This window comes from Phodopus roborovskii, unplaced genomic scaffold, assembly GCF_943737965.1.
Source record: "Phodopus roborovskii unplaced genomic scaffold, PHOROB, whole genome shotgun sequence".
NCBI lineage: Eukaryota > Metazoa > Chordata > Mammalia > Rodentia > Cricetidae > Phodopus > Phodopus roborovskii.
Genome location: NW_026126629.1, coordinates 3,004,197 through 3,024,327, shown reverse-complemented (window position 1 = coordinate 3,024,327; position 20,131 = coordinate 3,004,197). Strand labels below are relative to the sequence as shown.

The 20,131-nt window shown below is 39.2% G+C and overlaps 1 protein-coding gene across 1 annotated transcript; it reads left to right on the top strand.

Annotated features, from left to right (window-relative positions):
• The first annotated feature begins 9,873 nt into the window (after positions 1-9,873).
• Positions 9,874-10,824, top strand: LOC127238235 (olfactory receptor 2T6). The gene has a single exon (XM_051206767.1). The coding sequence runs from the start codon at positions 9,874-9,876 to the stop codon at positions 10,822-10,824; it is 951 nt and encodes a 316-aa protein (XP_051062724.1).
• The last annotated feature ends 9,307 nt before the right edge of the window (positions 10,825-20,131 follow it).

The following is a 20,131-nucleotide window of genomic DNA, read 5'->3' as shown; positions in this document are numbered from 1 at the left end:
TTTTGGAGAGAGAGAGAGAGAGAGAGAGAGAGAGAGAGACTAATATGAGGATAGAAAATGGGAAATCCATATAAAAACTTTTATCTCTCCAGTTTCTAAAATCATATCTCTTTTGAAGGCTGTCATCACTGTTTTGGTTTAATTAATATTCCTCTTTCTAGCTATCTTATACTTGTAAGTGATCCATGTCACCATCTTCCACTTTCATACTGAAGACAAGAAGGGTCACACATCTATCTTGGCTCATGTCTAGGTAGAAATATGGATAAGGGAGATTACCCATTTGAGATAACTCAAATAACTTGGACTTTTTGAAGTGACACAAACTTTCTAAAAGAGTGACACTGAGGACATCAAGGAGCTAAGAAGATAATTGCATTGCAGAGGTCTGGGAAGTGAGGTCTTTTCTGGTTCTGTAAAACATGCTCACTTTACAATGACTGGGTCAGAAACAGACAAAACATACCCAGGAGTCAAAGATAAATTGTCAAAAGCCTAGTTCTCAAACACAGAAATAGATTTCTGGCTCACTCAGAGATGCATTTCTGATAGGAGTGAAATATTTACAGTCAGCAGTAGACTTAAGAGCAGAAAGATGAGAAAGATCACAGGTTTCCCTTTACTTTATGTACCAAATGCATTCACCTACTACACAATGTACTGGACATAGGATGGATTACCCTGCAGGCATTACAATTCTGAAAGTTGGATATAATGAGGGCAGATTTTACTTGCTGCCTTTTTGATGACTCATTCAGGACATACTATGAAAAAGGTCTGGAGAACAGGTACATTCCCATTATATATATCCATAATGGTGAGTTTGGTCAGATGTCATCATTCATACTGAATTGAAACCATGGGCTTGATGTACTCCATTGAGTTAGAAGAAAGCAAATGATCTGCACAATTTTATTCCCTCTGGTTGTTGATGTCAGCTTCCTTTCTGTTGTCAAGGTCTCTCTCTGTCAGACTCAGGTTAGCCCTTTGTATGATATAAGTTCAGAGAGAACGAGTTAAATACATCTTCAGGCATTCGTTCTCTTACTCAAGAGTGCCAAGTTTGGGGTGAAAATGATTGCCTATAACATCATTAAACTCTAGAAGTGATCACTGGACTGGCTAATGGCTGTGGGTACAAAAACCGCTTAAAGAAGACTGCATCCTCAAAGGTAACACATTTGAAGATGTATAAATATGGAATAAGTAACCCAGGACATCAACCTGACTTACAGGAGAAAGACAAAGACGGATCCTGAGGACAGGGCAATGGGAATTCCTCTTGGACAGACTTAGAGCGCCATAAAGAAGTGAAAAGTGTCTACTTGACCACTATTGAGTACAGAGTCTAGTTTTGTTAAGTTTTGAGGCATAAAATACATAGTTAATAGCATTCAACTAGGTAAATTACTTGGAATGTTATGGTAAAAGCATATTCCTAGCTATCTGTTTCTTGCTCAAGCATGCTATGTACATGTCTACAAAACAATAAACTATTATTATTATTGATAACTTCATGGAGATTGAAAAATATTTAATTTAGTCAACCTGAAATATATAGAATACTTTTTTCACTATTAATAACAAGTTTATTTTATATTTTACACATATCTGTGACTTTATGCTGTACTTTATGCTTTAGAATAAATTCCTAAAATTGGCTAAAGCATAGATGATTTTTTAGTGATTTTAGTACATTCTGCCAAATAGTCCCACAAAATGTTTGTTTGCTTAAACTCACAGCAGTAGTATATGACATTGCCTTCTCCCTCACCTTAAAATTCATAAATGATGCAATGAATCACACACACACCACACACCATACACCCCACAGACACCACACAATCATATCCACACACACTACACACATCACACCCACACACACTACACACACCACACACCATACACACCAGACACACATTATACCCACATTCACTTCACACACACAACACATACACCACACACACATATCACACACACACCACCACACACCACATGCCATACATACCACACACACACATCACCCACACACACCACACACACACATCACACACCATACACACCCACAGACCACACACACAGACCACACACACAAACACACACACACACCACACCAAACCATACATACCACACACACACATCACATGCATACATTCAAACATGCATTTTTTTTTTGTCATTTTTCTATGAGTGCATAGAAATATTTTGCTAATAGTTTGGCAATGTGAAAATTGTTGGAATATGTGTACATGCACATAAATATTACTCTGTTAAAATAGTGCACCTTTAGCTAGAGAGATTCAAACAGTGCATTCATATCTAAATGTCTTTAAATATAAAAATTTTACTCTTACATTTTGAACCACTTGGTCTAAAAATTTTAGCATTTAAAAGTCTTATTCTTCAACTTGAAGCTTCAGTTCTTGTTTCCATGTACATAATGTAAAATCCATCAGTTAAACTCTTAACTTACATACGAAGAACATCCATTATGGGGTTTTGTGTAGCTTTTTTGCCAGGTTTGATAATTATTTCTAGATCTTCTTTTTTGTTCCTTTGTTCAACTTCTGCTGTTTGGTTGGATTCTGTGAATCATAGTCATGTTTTTAGATCCTCCCCCCCCAAAAAAAAAAAGCTATGGTCATTCTTCTGATTGTATTTTAGAATCATTTTGTCAACATATCCTAGAAGAATTTTCATTGCAGTTTAAGACTACAATTTTATTAGCTTTATATTTTTTCTTCAAGTTTTAGTAAATGTCCAGCTATTTCAGTTTGTATTGTTACTGCATTGACATGTTCTGTTGACTCTTCATTGATACAATTAAAGCAGGCTTACTGGCATATGATGGGGCTTGTGGATCAGGTAAGTACCCCCAAGGCAACTTCCTGAAATATATAGAGATAAGCCAAGATCTGGAATTGCCCAAACAGTGGAGAGGAGGAGACTGTTCTGGGCAGAGAGCTCCTCAGTCGAATTGTTGCTTAAAAGCCCAAGGTGGTTATTGACAAACTGCTGAGGTTAGATAAAATTCATATCTAAGTGAGATTGGTTTATAGTTATGAATGTTATAAGTAAATAAAAAACAATACTTTCTGCATAAACAATTTGGAATATTTTACTCGTAGAAGAATTTCATTTCTTTATTAGTGTGTATTAATATCATTAAGGGCTTCATTGTGACAGTTTCAGACATGGTTATAACATAATTTAATCACAACAGCAATCCGTGTAATACTCACTTCCTTTTTCCTCCCTTCACCGTTTGTGCCCTCCCTCCTCTTACGTAGACCCTTTGCTTTCTTTTTCTTCACCCCACTGTATTCCACATAGGAAGCATTCAGTGCTTGCCTTCCTGAGTCTAATTGTTTCACTTACCATGGTCTGCATATTTCCATCTTTGTTTCTTGTATATTATGTGATTCCATTCTTTTTAACAGTTGAATAAAACTCCATTGTGAAAGCCCAGAAATGTCTCTCTCTGCTAAGACCACTTTCTTAGGTCTTGGGCTTCTGGATCACCGGAACCAATTTAAAAAAAAAAAAAAAAAAATGGAGTTTCTTCCTATGTGCCACATTTCCTATCCATTCACCCATTGATTGCCATCGATTGGCATTGAGGTTGATTTTGTGCCTGTAACTAGTAGAGTAAAACCACAGGTAGGCATGTGGTTACCATGTCCTGCCTTTGATTCCGTCAGGTTTACACAAAGCAGTGGTACAGCCGGCTCAGTCAGTAGTTCTATCCTCAGTATTATGAGGAGCTTCCAGAATGATGTCCTTGGTGACTATACTAATTTGGGACAAGGGTAACTTTTCTCCTGTGTCTTACCGGCTGCTGGTGTTTTCATTTTTAGTTTGTCCTGGTGGTAGTCATTTTGAATAGAATGGGATGGAACTCAGTGTGGTATCATTATGTTTCCTGATGGCTAAAGAGCTTAAATATTTTTTTAAATGTGTTAGTTGACCATTTTTACTTTTGAAACTGTTTGGTTCACTTGATCATTTATTGATTCGATTTGGATTTGGGTTGTTTGCTTTTCTGAGTTCTGTATATTAATACGTGGTGAGTGAAGAGCTTGCAACGCCTTTCTGTTTGTAAGCTGTCTTCACTTCGTTGTTTCCTTCACTGTGCAGGGTTTTTAATTTGATGTGGTATGCTTTGCTTTGACTTGTGATAGTCTGGGCTCCTGGAAAGCCCAAGCCTGAGTCTACATGCTCAAGAGTTCTCTCAGTTTTCTTCGGGAAGCTTCAAACATTCAGATTTTACATTCAAATCTTTAATCCATTTTTTTTAATAAGGTGAGAGACAAAGGCTCTAACTTCAATTTCAGGAGTATTTTAGTTGTTTTCTCAAGTAGAAAATTTGAAGCATCATAGTTTTACTTTTAAAAATTCTCTTGTTTTCCAAATTTATAGACACTAGTTAACATTTTTAGAATTTATTTTTATATGCATGTGCAAACATTGTACCTATATCTAACATGCATATTATTTATACATATACTTACAAACACATAAAATTAGCTTTACTGGAGTTTCTAAATATATTCATATTAGCCTAACATATTTCCTTCTATAAATGTTGTTCTTCCCTCATCTGTGGGTCAATTGTTTATTTTTATTTTTTAAATCATTTTCTTCCAACTATTATTAGCATGGAGAAATTTGGGTGAATTTTATCTCCATTAAAAACAAAAAACAAAAAAACATTTTCATTTGATTTATTTTGAGTAAGGATGTTTCTTTTCCAGAATGGATATGGTGAACGCTAAAGTGATAAATGACTAATATAAGAAAGATTCTGGAGGGCAAGGCCAACTCCATACCTGTTAACTATCAGGGAGGTCTGCTGGAGTCCTTGGAGACTTAGAAAGTCTCTGAAACAGTTGATAGTGGGAGGGAGGAGCCCTCCACACCCACCCTCCACCCTACCCAATCCACCACACGACCTGGAGGTGAAGCATCCAGGGAGGTCAGGTAGCAGACTTTCTACCCAGTGCCTGAGGTGTGGCAGTGTGAGTGAAATTTCTGGTCAGGTTAGGCCAGTAGAAACTGGCTTAGAGGAAGTACACAGCTGGCTTGCAGGAGGCACACAGCTGGATTCCAGGAGGCACCCAGCTGGATTCCAGGAGGCACACAGCTGGATTCCAGGAGGCACACAGCTGGATTCCAGGAGGCACATAGCTGGTTTACAGAAGGCACACAGACAGCATTCAGGAGGCACACACCAGCTCGCAGGAGGTACACAGCTGGCTTACAGGAGGCACACAGCAGGTACACAGCTGATTTACAGGAAGATACTAAGCTGGCTTGCAGGAAGCACACAGACAGCTTGCAGGAGATACACAGATGGTTTGCTTGGCCAACACTCTTGATTATCCAACTACTCCTGTACCTAAAAGTCTGTTCCACCCTCCATCTGCTTCTAGTCCTGTCCTAGTGGTGGCATTCTGTCCCTTGGCAGGTGATATGATTGGCACATCTTCTCTGTCACACAGGTCTGGTTCCATGACATCCATAGAGAGTACCAGGCAGGGATGCAATTTCAGGCTCTCTTCAGTGACTTGAGATGAGGTCTCTGCAGTGGTGAACATGGTCCCATCAAATGCCACCAAGCCCTGCATAGCCTATCGTCAGCTTCAGAATACATCTGCATTTACATTAGAGTCCATGAGTGTCAGCTGCATATTTTTTAATTTAAGGCTATTTTTGGAATCTCCAATATGAGTACTATATTTGCATAATTTCTAACTTTTTGTTCCTCACCCTCTAACTCCTACTATGCCTTGGACTCCCGCTCAAACTCATTAACGCATTTCAGCATTTGTTATATGCATTTTGGGTCCAGAGTGATAGGTTGATGTGTGTATATGCAGTGCATTAACAAAATTTTAAAAATTACCTTTGTTATTTCTGCAACACCCCTGTACATTTGTGTGTACATGCATGATGAGAACATCCAATTTTTCTTTTCGGTTACTTTGACATATACTATGCACTATTACTCACTCTGGTTGTCCTGACCTATATTTGAATCCCAAAATGTATTCTTCTCATCCAACTGTATGCAAAGGTGACACACTCTCTGTACCCCTGCACCCTCTCCTTACCCTTGCTACCTACCAGATCTCTCTACTCTGAGCTTCCAGGGTGGGAATAATTTTAGGTTCTGCATATGATATTTACCATTTTGTGTAAGTTACTTAATGTCATTTCATCATAGTTATGTCTGAGCTGTGTTCGTGTGTGTGTGTGTGTGTGTGTGTGTGTGTGTGTGTGTTTTACTTACCCACACTCATTCATATTTAGGCAGTTAGGTAGCCTCCTTTCAGTGACTTCAGCACTGTGGGAGTTAGTGCTATATTCAGTTTGGGAAGGCAGCCATCAACATTTGTTATTTTGTCTCTTTGACAATAGCATTGACTGACTGATACAGAATCATTGTTTTGATTTAAATTTCCTTGATAATTAGTGACACCTACCTAGCATTTTATGAATTTTTTTTTTTTTTTTTTTTTTTGGTGCTGTGGATAAAACCCAGGGCTACATGTATTCAGTATGTTACAGTTGGGATGTAAAATATTCCCAATAGAATCATGTTTAAATACTTGGTCTCCAGCTGTTTGTAGAGGTAGGCTTTGCAGAATCTTTCAGAGGCGGGCATATCTGGGGATCAGGCCATGAGGCATACAGTGTAGCCCCATTTCTGGTCCCACCTCTCTTTCCTGATCTGCCCAGATGTGAACAAGTGCCTTCTGTCACAGCTGCAAGCAGCCACCTACAGTCATGCCTTCCCTACATGGGAGCTGCACACTCAAACATGTGCCAAAGTAAATTTTTCCTTTAAGCTGCTACTTGTCACTTGTGTGTTCACAGCAATGTCAGAAGTGTCTGATAAGCTAGGCACGTGCTCTGCAACCCAGACTCTCTGTAAGTCATGTGTTTTCAGAAATAGTTTTAGAAATAGAAAAAGAACTACACATGGGCTGGGGTTGTGATGGTGCACAACTTTAATCTCAGCACTCAGGAGGCAGAGGAAGGTGGATCTCTGTGAGTTCAAGGCCAACCTGGTCCACAGAGTGAGTTCCAAGACATCCAGGGTTACATAGTGAGACCCTGTCTTGAAAACGAAGAGGAGGAGGAGGAGGAAGAAGAAGAAGAACAAGAGGAACCACTACAGGCAACTGGGGAAAGCTGGGAGTTGGGGGAGGGTGATCTTCTCCAGGGAAGAGCATACTAATTAGTTGTTCAGTGCCAAATGGCCAGCCCTGAAAACATACAAATAACATTATATGGACTGAGCACATTATTCTTAGAAATATATATATATATATATATATATATATATATATTTATATTTATATTTATATTTATATTTATATTTATATGCGGTGGTGGTGCAAGTCTTTAAGTGGTACACTTGGGAGGCAGAGGCATGTGGATCTCTGTGAATTCAAGGCCAGCCTAGTATACAGAGTATGTTCCAGGACAACCAGGGCTACACTGAGAAACCCTGTCTCAAAACAAAACAAAACAAAACAAAAGAAATATGTACACATATAGATATATCTTTATTTATATATACAGAGGAATGTATGGGAGAGCTTGATAGGAGGAAAGGGAAGGTGGAATGTTGTAATTATAGTACAATCTCAAAAATTTTAAAGAAATATTTTAACACTTATCTACAATTTGATTGGTTTATTGGTTCTTTTAAATATTTAAAAAATTTATTCCCATTCTTAAGTACAAAAAATTAGGTTTTGTGGCATTTTTCACTTGATTTTTAAAATTGTTTCCTTATCAAGTTTCTTGTAACATTTTAGACATCAGGTAAGTATTTTTCAAAGGTTTTTTGTTTGTTTTGTTTTGTACTTTATAGATGGTTTCTTCACTGTTGCTTGTTTCTTTTGTCCTCCAGGAGATTAGTTTAGTTGTTTGGCAGGACTAGCGACAGAGCCAAAGGTCTTGTACGTATCAGGCAAACTGTACTATTGAAGTGTAATCCTACCATGGAGGTTTTTAATTTGATGTAATCCAATTTGTATACTTTTGTTCTTGTTGCCTGTGTTTCTGTCATACCAAATGTGTGTCCAGCCTACAGAATGTCTTAAAACGATTTTCTTCCTTGTGAGCTGTGTTTTCATCCATGGTGGAGATGCTTACCAGGACTCTGTGCTTTCATGATGCTGTGGGCTACAAGATCCTTCAAACTTTTTCTTCCATCACCATTTCTAGAACTTGTGACTGCCTCAACAAACCACGAAACTTCTGAGAGCACAAGTGTGTCACAAGTTAAGAAGATTGGGGACAGAGATCAAAAGGGACATCCTGGACTTCTGCAATCTACCTAGATGTGTGTTTTCCTCTTGCAAACCTTTAAAGTTATTGGAAGGTTAAAGTAATAACAACAACAGTAATAATAATAATTAGAAGAGGAGGAGGAAGAAGAGGACAAGAAGGAGAGGGAGGAGAAGGAGGAGGAGAAGGAGGAGGAGAAGGAGAAGGAGAAATGTTGTGAAGGGAGAATTTCCTAAAATATCAGGATAGACATGTTAAATGTTAAGTGATTTCTTAAAATTGAAGTGCAGTTCATTCTACTGATAATACTTTTAAAAAAATAATTTGAGCTCCTTATTCTGGCCCACTTATTTTGAGAAACTGACTGCCCATCCCTCACTGCCCCTTTCAGTATTGTTTGTTTTATGCAGTCCTGAAGATGGTAGTCAGGGCTTGGCACACACTCAGCAAGTGCTCTATCATTGAGCTCCGCCCTCAGCTACTCCCTCACTCACTTCTCTTCCTGAGTTGGCTGTTTTCCTCCATAGTCTAAGTTCTGTTGTGCTTTACAATATACATTTGCTTTATATTCTGTAATAAAAGCCCTCACTCAATGTCTACTAATGGTCATTTTATGTCTAGTCTCCTTTACTGTCTGTGATAATGTTTTCCCCGTGGTTCTTATTAGCACCATCCAAATGCATTTTCCTTCCTCTATGACTTCTTTCAGTGTTTCTCTTCCAAGAGGATATCAAAACACATGAAACAACTCCCTGTTATCTACTACACTGTCACCAAAATTTCTGCACAGGTGTCACTGTGTAGACAGCAATGGCAGTAAATTGGTGAGAAATTGACTAACAGTCGTGGTCAACTAAGAATGATATTGTTATCCCATTCATTACTGTTTATTAGTTTTCAGAAGATTCCACAGCTTCTTCGTTATTTCTAGTGGGACTGGTAAGTTTTAACATTTCTTTTGAAAGTATTACTGTATTTATTTATTTAGCATGTATGTTGGGGGTATTATGGCACGTATGTGGACTCAGAAGAAACCTTGTAGGTATCAGCACTCCCCTTCCATGTTGAGTCCTGGGGTTCAAACTCAGGTCATCAAGTTTGGCAGTGAGTCCCTTCTGAGCCATCTTTATTTCCAGCTGAGGACTGACAAATTTTAAAACTGTGAAGAAAATTCACAATCTGATCAAATGTCGTTCTGATTATTTGGTTGTATAAATGGATTTAAAATATCAATTGTTTTGCTATTGGATATGATCAGGCTGTGCTCCAAGAAAAGCCTCTCTAAGACCCAGATACTATGCGATGATAATTAAACTTTATTGCATCAACCACTGTTATTAAATATCCACTCAGTTTTGTGCCATGGGAAACAGACTTTTGGGGGTTACTCTTCAACAAGAAGAAATGGACAGAAGAGAAACTGTGGTTGACTTCCCAGAAAGCTCTTGACATTGGACAAACGTGCCTCACTTGAGGATCTCATTCATAGGTTTGCAATGATCCCTCTTGCCTTTGTACTTTTAATAACCCCTGCTTCTCTCTTTATGCTTGCAGCTCAGGTATAGACATATGGATGGAAACAAAACTTTCCCCAGTGACTTCACCTTCGTGGGGCTCTTTACTCACAGCAAAGCCTCGGGATTCCTTTTCAGTGTTATCTGTGCCACGTTTTTCATGGCCATAGTGGCTAATGGGGTTATGATCTTTCTCATTCACGTAGATCCTCACCTCCACACCCCCATGTACTTCCTCCTCAGCCACCTCTCCTTCATTGACATGATGTATATCTCCACTATTGTGCCTAAGATACTGATTGATTACATTACGGGCAAAGGGACCATCTCATTTGTTGCCTGTACAGCCCAGTATTTTCTTTACATGGGCTTTGTAGGGGCTGAGTTCTTCCTCCTGGGTCTTATGGCCTATGACCGCTATGTGGCCATCTGCAATCCACTCCGTTATCCTGTCCTCATGAGTCGGAGGGTGTGCTGGTTTATTTTGGCCAGCTCTTGGTTCGGTGGTGCCCTGGACAGTTTTCTACTCACTCCCATCACCATGAGTCTCCCATTCTGTGCATCCCACAAGATCAACCACTTCTTCTGCGAGGCTCCCACGATGCTGAGGCTGGCCTGCGGTGACAAAGCCATTTATGAAATGGTGATGTACATCTGCTGTGTTGTGATGTTGTTGGTTCCCTTCTCTGTGGTCATCTCATCTTATGCGCAGATACTTCTCACAGTACATCAGATAAAGTCAGAAGAAGGGAGGAAGAAGGCTTTTGCCACTTGCTCATCACATGTGATTGTGGTGACATTATTTTATGGGGCTGCTTTGTACACCTATATGCTTCCCCAATCCTATCACACCCCACTCAAAGATAAAATCTTCTCGGCCTTTTACACTATCCTCACTCCCTTACTAAATCCTGTTATTTATAGTCTGAGGAACAGAGATGTGGCTGGGGCTTTGAAGAGAGTGATAGCAAGACATAGAGGGACCTGCAGTGTGGAGAGGAAATAATTCCAAGAAACTAAAATGTCAGCGCCTGTCTGGGATGAATCATGGATAATGTGGATACGCTACCACAATTTCAAAAGCCAGTTCCATGAAATAATGCATCAACAGTGTTTGCAACAAAGATAAGAAGCTCTGACAACATTTTCACCTATAAGCGCTGCTAAGTTCTCACCAGTATCACTTATTTTCTTCTCCTCTGTTTCCACTGGCTTTAATTCACTCTTGGGAATTTTCTTATTGCAGTTCATGTACATGGAGGCCCCAAAGTGTGTGGTTAATGTTACATATCAACCTTCAGTGACCTTATAAGAAACTATGCACTTAAGGCATTATTTAAACTATTCAGTAATAGAGTTTATGAAAATCTTATGAATGTCAACCTTTAAATGACAATGTAACACATTATTAAAGCTCCACAGGGAATACCTACAGATAACTGTCAATGGAATTCATAAAATCAAGACATCCCTTTCTAGAATAGCAATTGAAAATTTCTCCTTTATCGAAACTTGAAGGTGAAAAAAAGAACCACATTTATATAGCAACCCAAAGACCAAATTACCACCAAGCAAGGATTCTATTGTACTTCTATTGTGGTACATAGCAACGGATAGTTGAGAAAGAAATAATTCATGCAAGAGCAAATCCTACAAATGTATCCCAGGTTCTTCTGCAAATCATTGCAATTCTTGAACTCTCATGTGGGTGTTAGTGATCAGGGGGATAATGCCATTTTCTTTCTACTTCCAGAGAAATACTGGCTACAACATGTTTTCTTCTCCTCAGACTGCCCTTTTCACCGGTGAGAAAACAAAATGTAACTCACTTTGCATTTGTAAGTTACAACTAGAAAATCATTTTTGGAGATAATCTAATATCATTTTTTATTTAAAAATTAAAATCTGGAAAAAGTATTTAGAGTGGACCCAATCATAAAGACCACATCCCCACCCTGTTGGACCAACTCTGTGGACCAACAGTGCCAGGCTTTGTACCCTGCCTGTTGGATAAAATCCAAATTGCATCTGGTGATATCCCACTGTTCTGACAATAGTGTGAGGACTGAACAGAGCTGGACTCCTAATGTACTGGTATGGCACGGGGTATTAGAAACAAAATTGGTCAAATGGAGCAGATTTCTGGGGGTTCTATATGGACCAACCAGCTGTCTGAGGAGGTAGATCCAATCCTGCTCTGAGAAGCAACCTCCTAGAGACTCCATCGGGAGGGTTTTAATGTACTTCAAATTTGTGAGTCTAGCTCAGAACACAGCACTTGTGGGGATGGAAAGTTGATTGGCCATTATGGAAGTCAGAATGGAGGTTTCTCCAAAAAAAAAAAAAAAAAAACCAAACAAAAAAAAAACAACCAAAACCAAAAGATGTACACTAAGATCCATCTATACCCTACTGGACAAATACCTCCATGCTGGTGTGATACTTTCACACCTGTTTATCACAGCAGTGTTCACAGCAACTAAGCTATGGAGCCAAACAGCATCCACAGCAGAGGAATGGGTAAGGAAAACATGGCAGATACACACAATGGGAGGGTGTTTTCCCACTAAGAAGAATAAAGTTATAGTGTTAGTTTTGGGAATATGGGTGCAACCTGAGATAACCATGCTAAGTTAATCAAGGCAGTCATAGAAAGAGAAATATGTATTTTTCTCATTTGTAGTTTTTAGATTGTTTACTGATACATAAAACCATATGCATGCACACACATACACACAAAAGTAAAAATTGCCACTGCAATGTGATTTCCAATCTAGGAAATGATGTTTAAGAGGCCTAATAAATAAGAGAGGATGGAGGGGGCTAATGTATGATAGCTGTGTATCAATTTCTGGTATATGCTGTATCAGAAATTTTATTTTAAAAATAAATAATTCAGGCTGGTGTTCATCCCACCCTTGTCAGGCATTGGTCTCTTTGCCAAGGGCCACATATTGTGGGAGCTGCTTCAAAGATGTCTCACGGCATCAGCTCTGGTAAAAGATACCAAAAGACTATGGGACTGCCTATCTTGACAGATGCTTCTGCTGTGGGACTATCAGTAGGGACCATTACAAGAACTAGCTGAACTCCCACCAGTGTAGAAGGCAATGCCTTCTCATGTAGAAGACCATGAGCAATGCCACTCTGGGCAGTGAGATCATCATATCCAGATCCCACCTTACATCAGCAGGAGAAAATCAGAGAGGGAGAGCCCATCCAAATCTGCACAGGAGATGTGCCTTCTTCTCCTTCACTCCCCAGCCATCAACTGTCCACAGCTCCTCAGCTGGGGTAGGGCTTTGGGAGCTCCTCCCCATCCATGCTGGTGTTCCACTGGGACGATCTAGTGCAGGAAGCCACAGCTGCTATGACCTCACATGTGCACCAGCCACATCAGGTCCAGAGGACAGAATTCCACAGCCCCCTCCCCATTTCATGGGTGTTACATTCTTTCTACCCACTCTTTCATGATGCTCCCTGAGCCTTGGGAGCGGGGAGGTTGATATAGATGACACATATCCCTGAGCACTTACAGTCACTTATTTCAATCACTTTGATCAGTTCTCAGTCATTAACCATGGAAATAATCTCTGTAAGAAGAAATAGATACGGAAGTAATGGAGAAAAATGGCATCTGCTCTACTTGCTTGTTTGAAATCACATTAGAAGATGGCAGAATGGGAACTGGGATCGACATGTAAAATAATAAATTAAATTAAAAAAAAATGCTTTGACTCCAAAATTTAAGTTCAAGGACAAGTTACTGGGGAAAAGGATTTCTATTTTTGTTTCCACAGAGAATGAAAAGATGTGGATTCCTTCCAGACTAATGTGGTTTGATCAAGCCAGACCCCCTGAAACAGAGTACAAGGTGATCCTACATTCAAAACAGCTGGACAAAGCAGACTTACAGACTACAGCCAGGATTTCTGCATCTTCTTAGAATCCCCCATGACAGTGCCCCTTACCAGCAGAAAGTAGTTTGGAAAGAACGACGCCCAAATTCCCAAGTATTGTCTATAAATGTTTTCATTTAAATGGACTTGGTTATATAAAATAAAAAAAATAATAAGAAGAAGATGGCAGAATAGTTGAATAGCCATCCTCTATAGACCTCTATGGAATAACAAAGACCCCATTTTACAACACCAGGAGAATAATCAGCATACAGGTGGGGAGCCCATCTAGACCTGCACTGATGTGTCTTCTTCCCAGGCCTATCTCAAGTGAAGATCAGTATCCACATGAAAAACTAAGCCAGTTTTTCTAGAAACTATGTAAGTCTAATATTATATTTGATCCAATAAGTCACTGGAAGCTATTGTCAAAGAATTATAGAAGTATAAGAACTAGGTTGGACCTGGAAATGACAAAAGTTTATTCAGAAAACTAGGCTTGGGCTTATGAGTATTTAGTTGAGGAAAAGTGACTAGAAGAAGATGAAATAAATTTTAGTCTCCCACACTGTATTTATGGTAGTATAATATTTGGTAATTCATGTTCTAAAATAGCCTCTATACTGTTTGCCAATGCACTGTTTTTGTACAGAGGGGAATTAAGAGAATAAAACACTTGACTCCAAATGTTTTGTGTCACATTTCAAGTTTTCCAGATGATGCAAACTTCTGAGGACAGGAATAACTCTAAATAGCTTTCTTTTATATATATATATATATATATATATATATATATATATATATATATATTTAATTTTATATAACAAAGTCCAATTAAATGAAAACAAACATTTATACACAATATTTGGGAATTTGGGCATCGTTCTTTCCAAACTACTTCCTGCTGGTAAGGGGCGCTGTCTTGGGGGATTCGAAGAAGATTCAGATATCCTAGCTGTAGTCTGTAGGGCTGTTTTGTCCAGCTGTTTGGAATGTAGGATCAGCTTGTACTCTGTTTCAGGCAGTCTGGCGTGATCAAACCACATTAGTCTGGAAGGAATCCCTAAATAGCTTTCTTTTCTTTTTCTTTATTTTTCTTTTTATTTTTCTTTCTTTCTTTCTTTATTTTTGAGATAAGGTTTCTCTGTAGTTTGGAACCTGTCCTGGAACTCTCTCTGTGTAGACTGGGCTGGGCTCAAACTCAGAGAGATCCACCTAACTCTGCCTCCTGAGTTCTGGGATTAAAGGCGTGCACCACCACTACCTGGCTTAATAGCTGTCTTTTCATAACAAGAAACTCACATCTGCATTAGGAGGGCAAAGAAAGACAGGTTCTTCTTATCTGTTATCACCGCCTCCTCTCCTGTATAGCAAGGATCTACCACAGGCCACACAGACACCACCAGTGGGCATTACCTGAACATCTATCTGCATATTTACAGTAACTGTGGTGATATATTATTTATGATTTGTTAAAGCTTTCTTGAGAATTCAGAAATTAAAGCCAGTCACAAGCTATAGAGGTCAGGCCGTGGTGATACACATCTTTCATCCCATCACTAACAAGGTAGAGGCAGATGGATCTCTTAGTTCAAGGCCACACTGAGCTACATGAAATTGATCCAGTCCTAAAGAGAAACAGCGCACACAAAGATGATGTCCACCTTTTATCCCAACACTAGGGAGGTGTAAAAAGCAAAGGGTCTAATGTGGAGATTGATTCTCCATCCATGCTGAGAAGTAGCAGTTTGAGGCTTGGTGAGAGGTACTGGAGACAAGATCAGCCCTTTCAGCCTGAGGTAAAGGTGAGAGTCAGTTGGCAAACTGCTTTTCTTCTCTGATCTTCAGCTGGAAGCTTGAACCCCAATATCTGTCTCTGGATTTTTAGTATTCCAGCTACAAACAACTCTTCCTTACTGTATACACTCCTATGCCTGTCTCCTTCATCCAGAGACTTAAGGCATCCCTTTGCTCAAATCTACATAAAGATAAATAACCATTTTACTTCTCCTTAGGTTCCACAGTCCCAATCTTAGTCTTGTAATAAAGTATACATATTTTTTAAACTGTTACCTACTGTCAGTTTATTTCATGAACTAAAATTATTTAGCCTTCAAAGGAAGAATAGTACATTTAGGACATAAACTACCCTGCAGTGTTTTTCTGTGAGTTCTGCAGTCCCCTTTTTACTGGGGGAGACAGCCTATTGAACCAAGGCTGTGAGAGGGAATGACCTTTTCTAATTGAGCTGACTAGTTGGTTATTTGCCTTTATGTAGAGATGTTTCATCCTCCAATGAAAGTCCTAACCCCCAAGAGTCCTCTCAAAGGACTATTTGGTTTAAGTTATTATCACTGTGGAAACTTGCATGGGAACTGTAGATTAGCCTATTTCTTCTCACCCCACTGATGATCTGACATGCCAGGCACTCACTTCTCCATGAGCCTTTTGGCTCTGCCTGAAGAAATAAGACTTATCAGACTTCAGTGTTTAGGACCATGTAAATCTTAGGATTTTGAGCTTATAGTAAAACTGTATTAGTGAAATGTATAATTTGTGCTCATAGAAGAATCACTAAAGAATGGAAAAAGAGTATGTAAGGATGTTATATATTTGTTTGTAGCCTTTTAAATCTCTATCTCCTTTTCTCTAACCCCTAATATGTGGGGGATGATGGAAGGAGTATAGCTTGGCAATGACATAAGAACACAGAACTCTAGAACACCAACCCAATGTAAGAAACAACAATGAGCAAACCAGAGAGATCAAATGTCTAATTGGCTCTAGGGTCTTAGTTTTTAACCCAGACTGGAACTTCTTGGAGATCTGTTATTTTATCCCGTCTGAAGAACTGTGTCAATTCACACTACCCATTGTAGGATATGGTTTCAATTAATTGTATGTATGTGTGCACAGGAAATCTGTATTTCTCATTCACATCTTCCCATGACAAGGATCAAGAGCCTGACATTGTTGATGGATGTTTACATGCGACTCCTCTCTCCTCTCATGTATATTCCTTTCAACACATGTGTGAGCACACTTCCAGAGAATATGCAGAGTTGTTTCCATTTTAACTCATCACTGGTGATGGTCAAGAAAACCATAATGAAGAACATGTAGATTAGTTATCGAGGGTTCTATATAAGAACAATACTAATAATACTATTTTGCAGGGTTCTCATAGAAGATCTTTAATGCTTAGTTTTAAGTTATAATTTTTCTAAGATCATAAATTAACTGGACATGGACTTCCTTTTCAATTTTGTGGGAAAAATATTCTTGTCTGTTTGGAAGTTTTCTTAAGTTGCCAAATCCTTGCCCTCTTAAGACTAATGGGACAGTAGCTCTCTCTGCTCAGGAATCTTGGTCCCCCTATTCTTCTGGCATTGACCAACTCTCATAGAAGAGAGCCTACAGTGGCTCAGAGGGATTTTTCTGATGGCTTCCCTCAGAGCAGTATGATAAGGAATGGTCTTTGTGTTGTCTCATGGAACTTTATGAACCAAAATTGACCTGTAGCCTACAGAATATAGAATGCATCGTCCAACATCACTTGGCTTTTGAGTTCCCCTCTTCAGGGTACTTGGGTTAACTAACTATTTAAGATAAAGTAAATTTAAGCTTCAGTAGTTTTTTTTTTAACTTTTTGAGATTTATTTATCTTTATTTTACATGTGTGAGTATGTATTGACTGCATGTATGTCAATGCACCATGCACATGCTGCACACAACTGGGCCAGAAGAGGGCATTGCCCCCCCCCCCCCAGAACTGGTGTTATAGTACTGGGAACTGAATCCTATTCCTCTAGAAGAGCATTAAGTGCTCTTAATCATTGAGCTATTTCTCCAGCCCATCAAGTTCAAGCATGAAGATTACGTAAGATACTATAGTACATTACATTTCAGTGAATTTTATATGTATTTTATATTATACATGAGTTGTATATGTGTATGTGTGTGCATATACATGTGTGCATGCATTCGTGTGTGTGTGTGTGTGTGTGTGAGAGAGAGAGAGAGAGAGAGAGAGAGAGAGAGAGAGAGAGAGAGAGGGAGGGAGGGAGGGAGGGAGGGAGGGAGAGAGAGAGATTCTAAGTTAAAGAGCCAGGAAAGAAATGGAGGCATGCTGCTCAGGGTTAAGGTTTTTCATTACTCAGATATTATTAGACTTCATTAAGGACTCTTTGAAGGAACTCTATGATCTCCATAAATGCTTAGGCTTCTTAGAGCATACATAAACCCTATATGATATCTACAGTATATGATAGTGGCAGTGACTCATAAGTCAAGAATGAAACTAGCACACTAAGATAATGAGTGCATTTCATTACACGCATTATCTGAATGCACACAGGGCCTGATGCTATCAGTCAGCTCACATACTCTGAGAGCTGGGACATACTGCTAAGGATTCCCAGTGACTGTCAGGGCCATGTCACTCCTGCGCACATGCTCCAAAGCTGGCAAAAATGGGGACATCCACTTGTGGTTTTGAAAAATTATTAATATACATCCATCATACAAAGTGATGGGTTTCATAATGACATTTTGTTCATGTGTATCAAGTGCCACATTTTGACCATAGTCACTGTTATTATTTCCAAGCCCCCATTCCTCCCTCTGCTACTCTTGTTCTTCCAAAATAGTAACCCCTTCTATTTTTATCCCAACATCTTTCACTAAAATAGGAATAGTAGTTTAATTTTCTTTTTAATTTTTGATAATGTGTTCATTATAGGTAATTATGTCCATTTAGGAAATGGAGGAAGAGAATCTTAGCAACTGACACCTGATTCAAAAGGGAATGTGAAATTATCACAGGTGTGTTAATGATCTTATGCTGAGAGGTACCCTGGTAAGGTTTTTGTCCTATCTCTAGATAAATACCCAGCTTATCAGATAATTATCAGTGGCTACTCATTTTATTTAACTTGATTAGTATATAATTATGTTGCTGAGTGTGGTAGCACTTGCCTTTCATTCCAGCACTTGGAAGGCAGAAGCAGGTAGATCTCTGTGAGTTTGAGGCTAGTCTTATCTACATCTTGAGTTCTAGGACAGCCAGGGCTATGTGAAGAGACCCTGTCTCAAAAAATTTATTATATCATTTTACCCTCCCTCTCTTGTTGCTGGCAGTTTTCTTTCCTGCTAGGTCCTGCCACTGTGTTGCCCCAAATAAGCACACAAACTCTATAATAATTATTAAACTGTTGGCTAGTGACTAGAGCTTCTTGTTGGCTAGCTCTATTTTAAATTATTAACACAAAACTACTAATCTATGTATTTACACGTGGTCTTGGCTTACCAGAGAATGCCTGGGTCTGTTACTCCTTTGGCGGCCTACATGACAACTCTCTAGACTCTTTCTGTCTACCTTTCCCAGAATCCTCCTTATCCTAGTCCCACCTGTCTTCCTGCCTCATTGGCCAGACAGTGTTTTATTCATCAACCAATAAGAGAAACATATATACAGAAGAACATCTCTCATCACTCCTTCCTGTGTCTCCAATGACCCTCCCTCTGCTCCCATTCAAATTCATGAACACTTTTTCTTTGTTATTGGTGCATATATATTGCATGTGCTAACAAATAAATTTGCTGAGTCCATCAAGTTTTGCTTTTGTTTAAATGTTTTAGGGCTGACCATTGGTATTGAAGCACATGCACACAGGCATGAACATATGCGTGCACATACATGCAATAACAGCCTGCAGCTCTTCATCTAGTGGTAGGGCCCTGTGATATTTGCCACTTCCACATCAACTTCTCCACTGGTGGTAACATTGCTCAAGTCTTGTTTAGGCAGTCATATTGTGTTTCATGGGGTAGATCCCCTGTCACTTATAGGAAACACAATGTTGAAGAAGACTTCCCGGTCCTCTGGCTCTTACAGTCTTAGTACCCCCACTTCCACAGTAGTTACTGAGCCTTAAGTAGGTGTTGTGTTGTAGGTGTATCAAGCAGGGTGAACATCCCATGGTCAGTTGTTCTCTGCACTTTGACAGGTTATGGCTTTCTGTAACCATTTGTGTGCTGCAAAGAGATATTTCATTAGTTTAGGATTAAGAGTATAAGGTTAAATATTTAGAATGCAGTTAGGGATCATACTTGTCTAGTAAAGTGGCAGGTCCTCCTGTAAGATCTATGACCTCACCAGCCATAGGACTGGGGCTAGGTTTCCAGTATAAGACATGGTTTTCTTCCTGCTAAGCAATTTAACAGTTGTTGATGACCACGGAGGTACCAGTGCCATTATGACACCTTTAATGATATCTTGATATAGTTCATAGGCATTCGCTTCCCTGGTTTCTTCAGTCACCCAGATCATATCTGAAGATTTGGAGCTAGGAACCACAGAGGAGAGAGAAGATGTGGCATTTGTCTTTCTGGGTCTGAGTTATCTCATTCAGT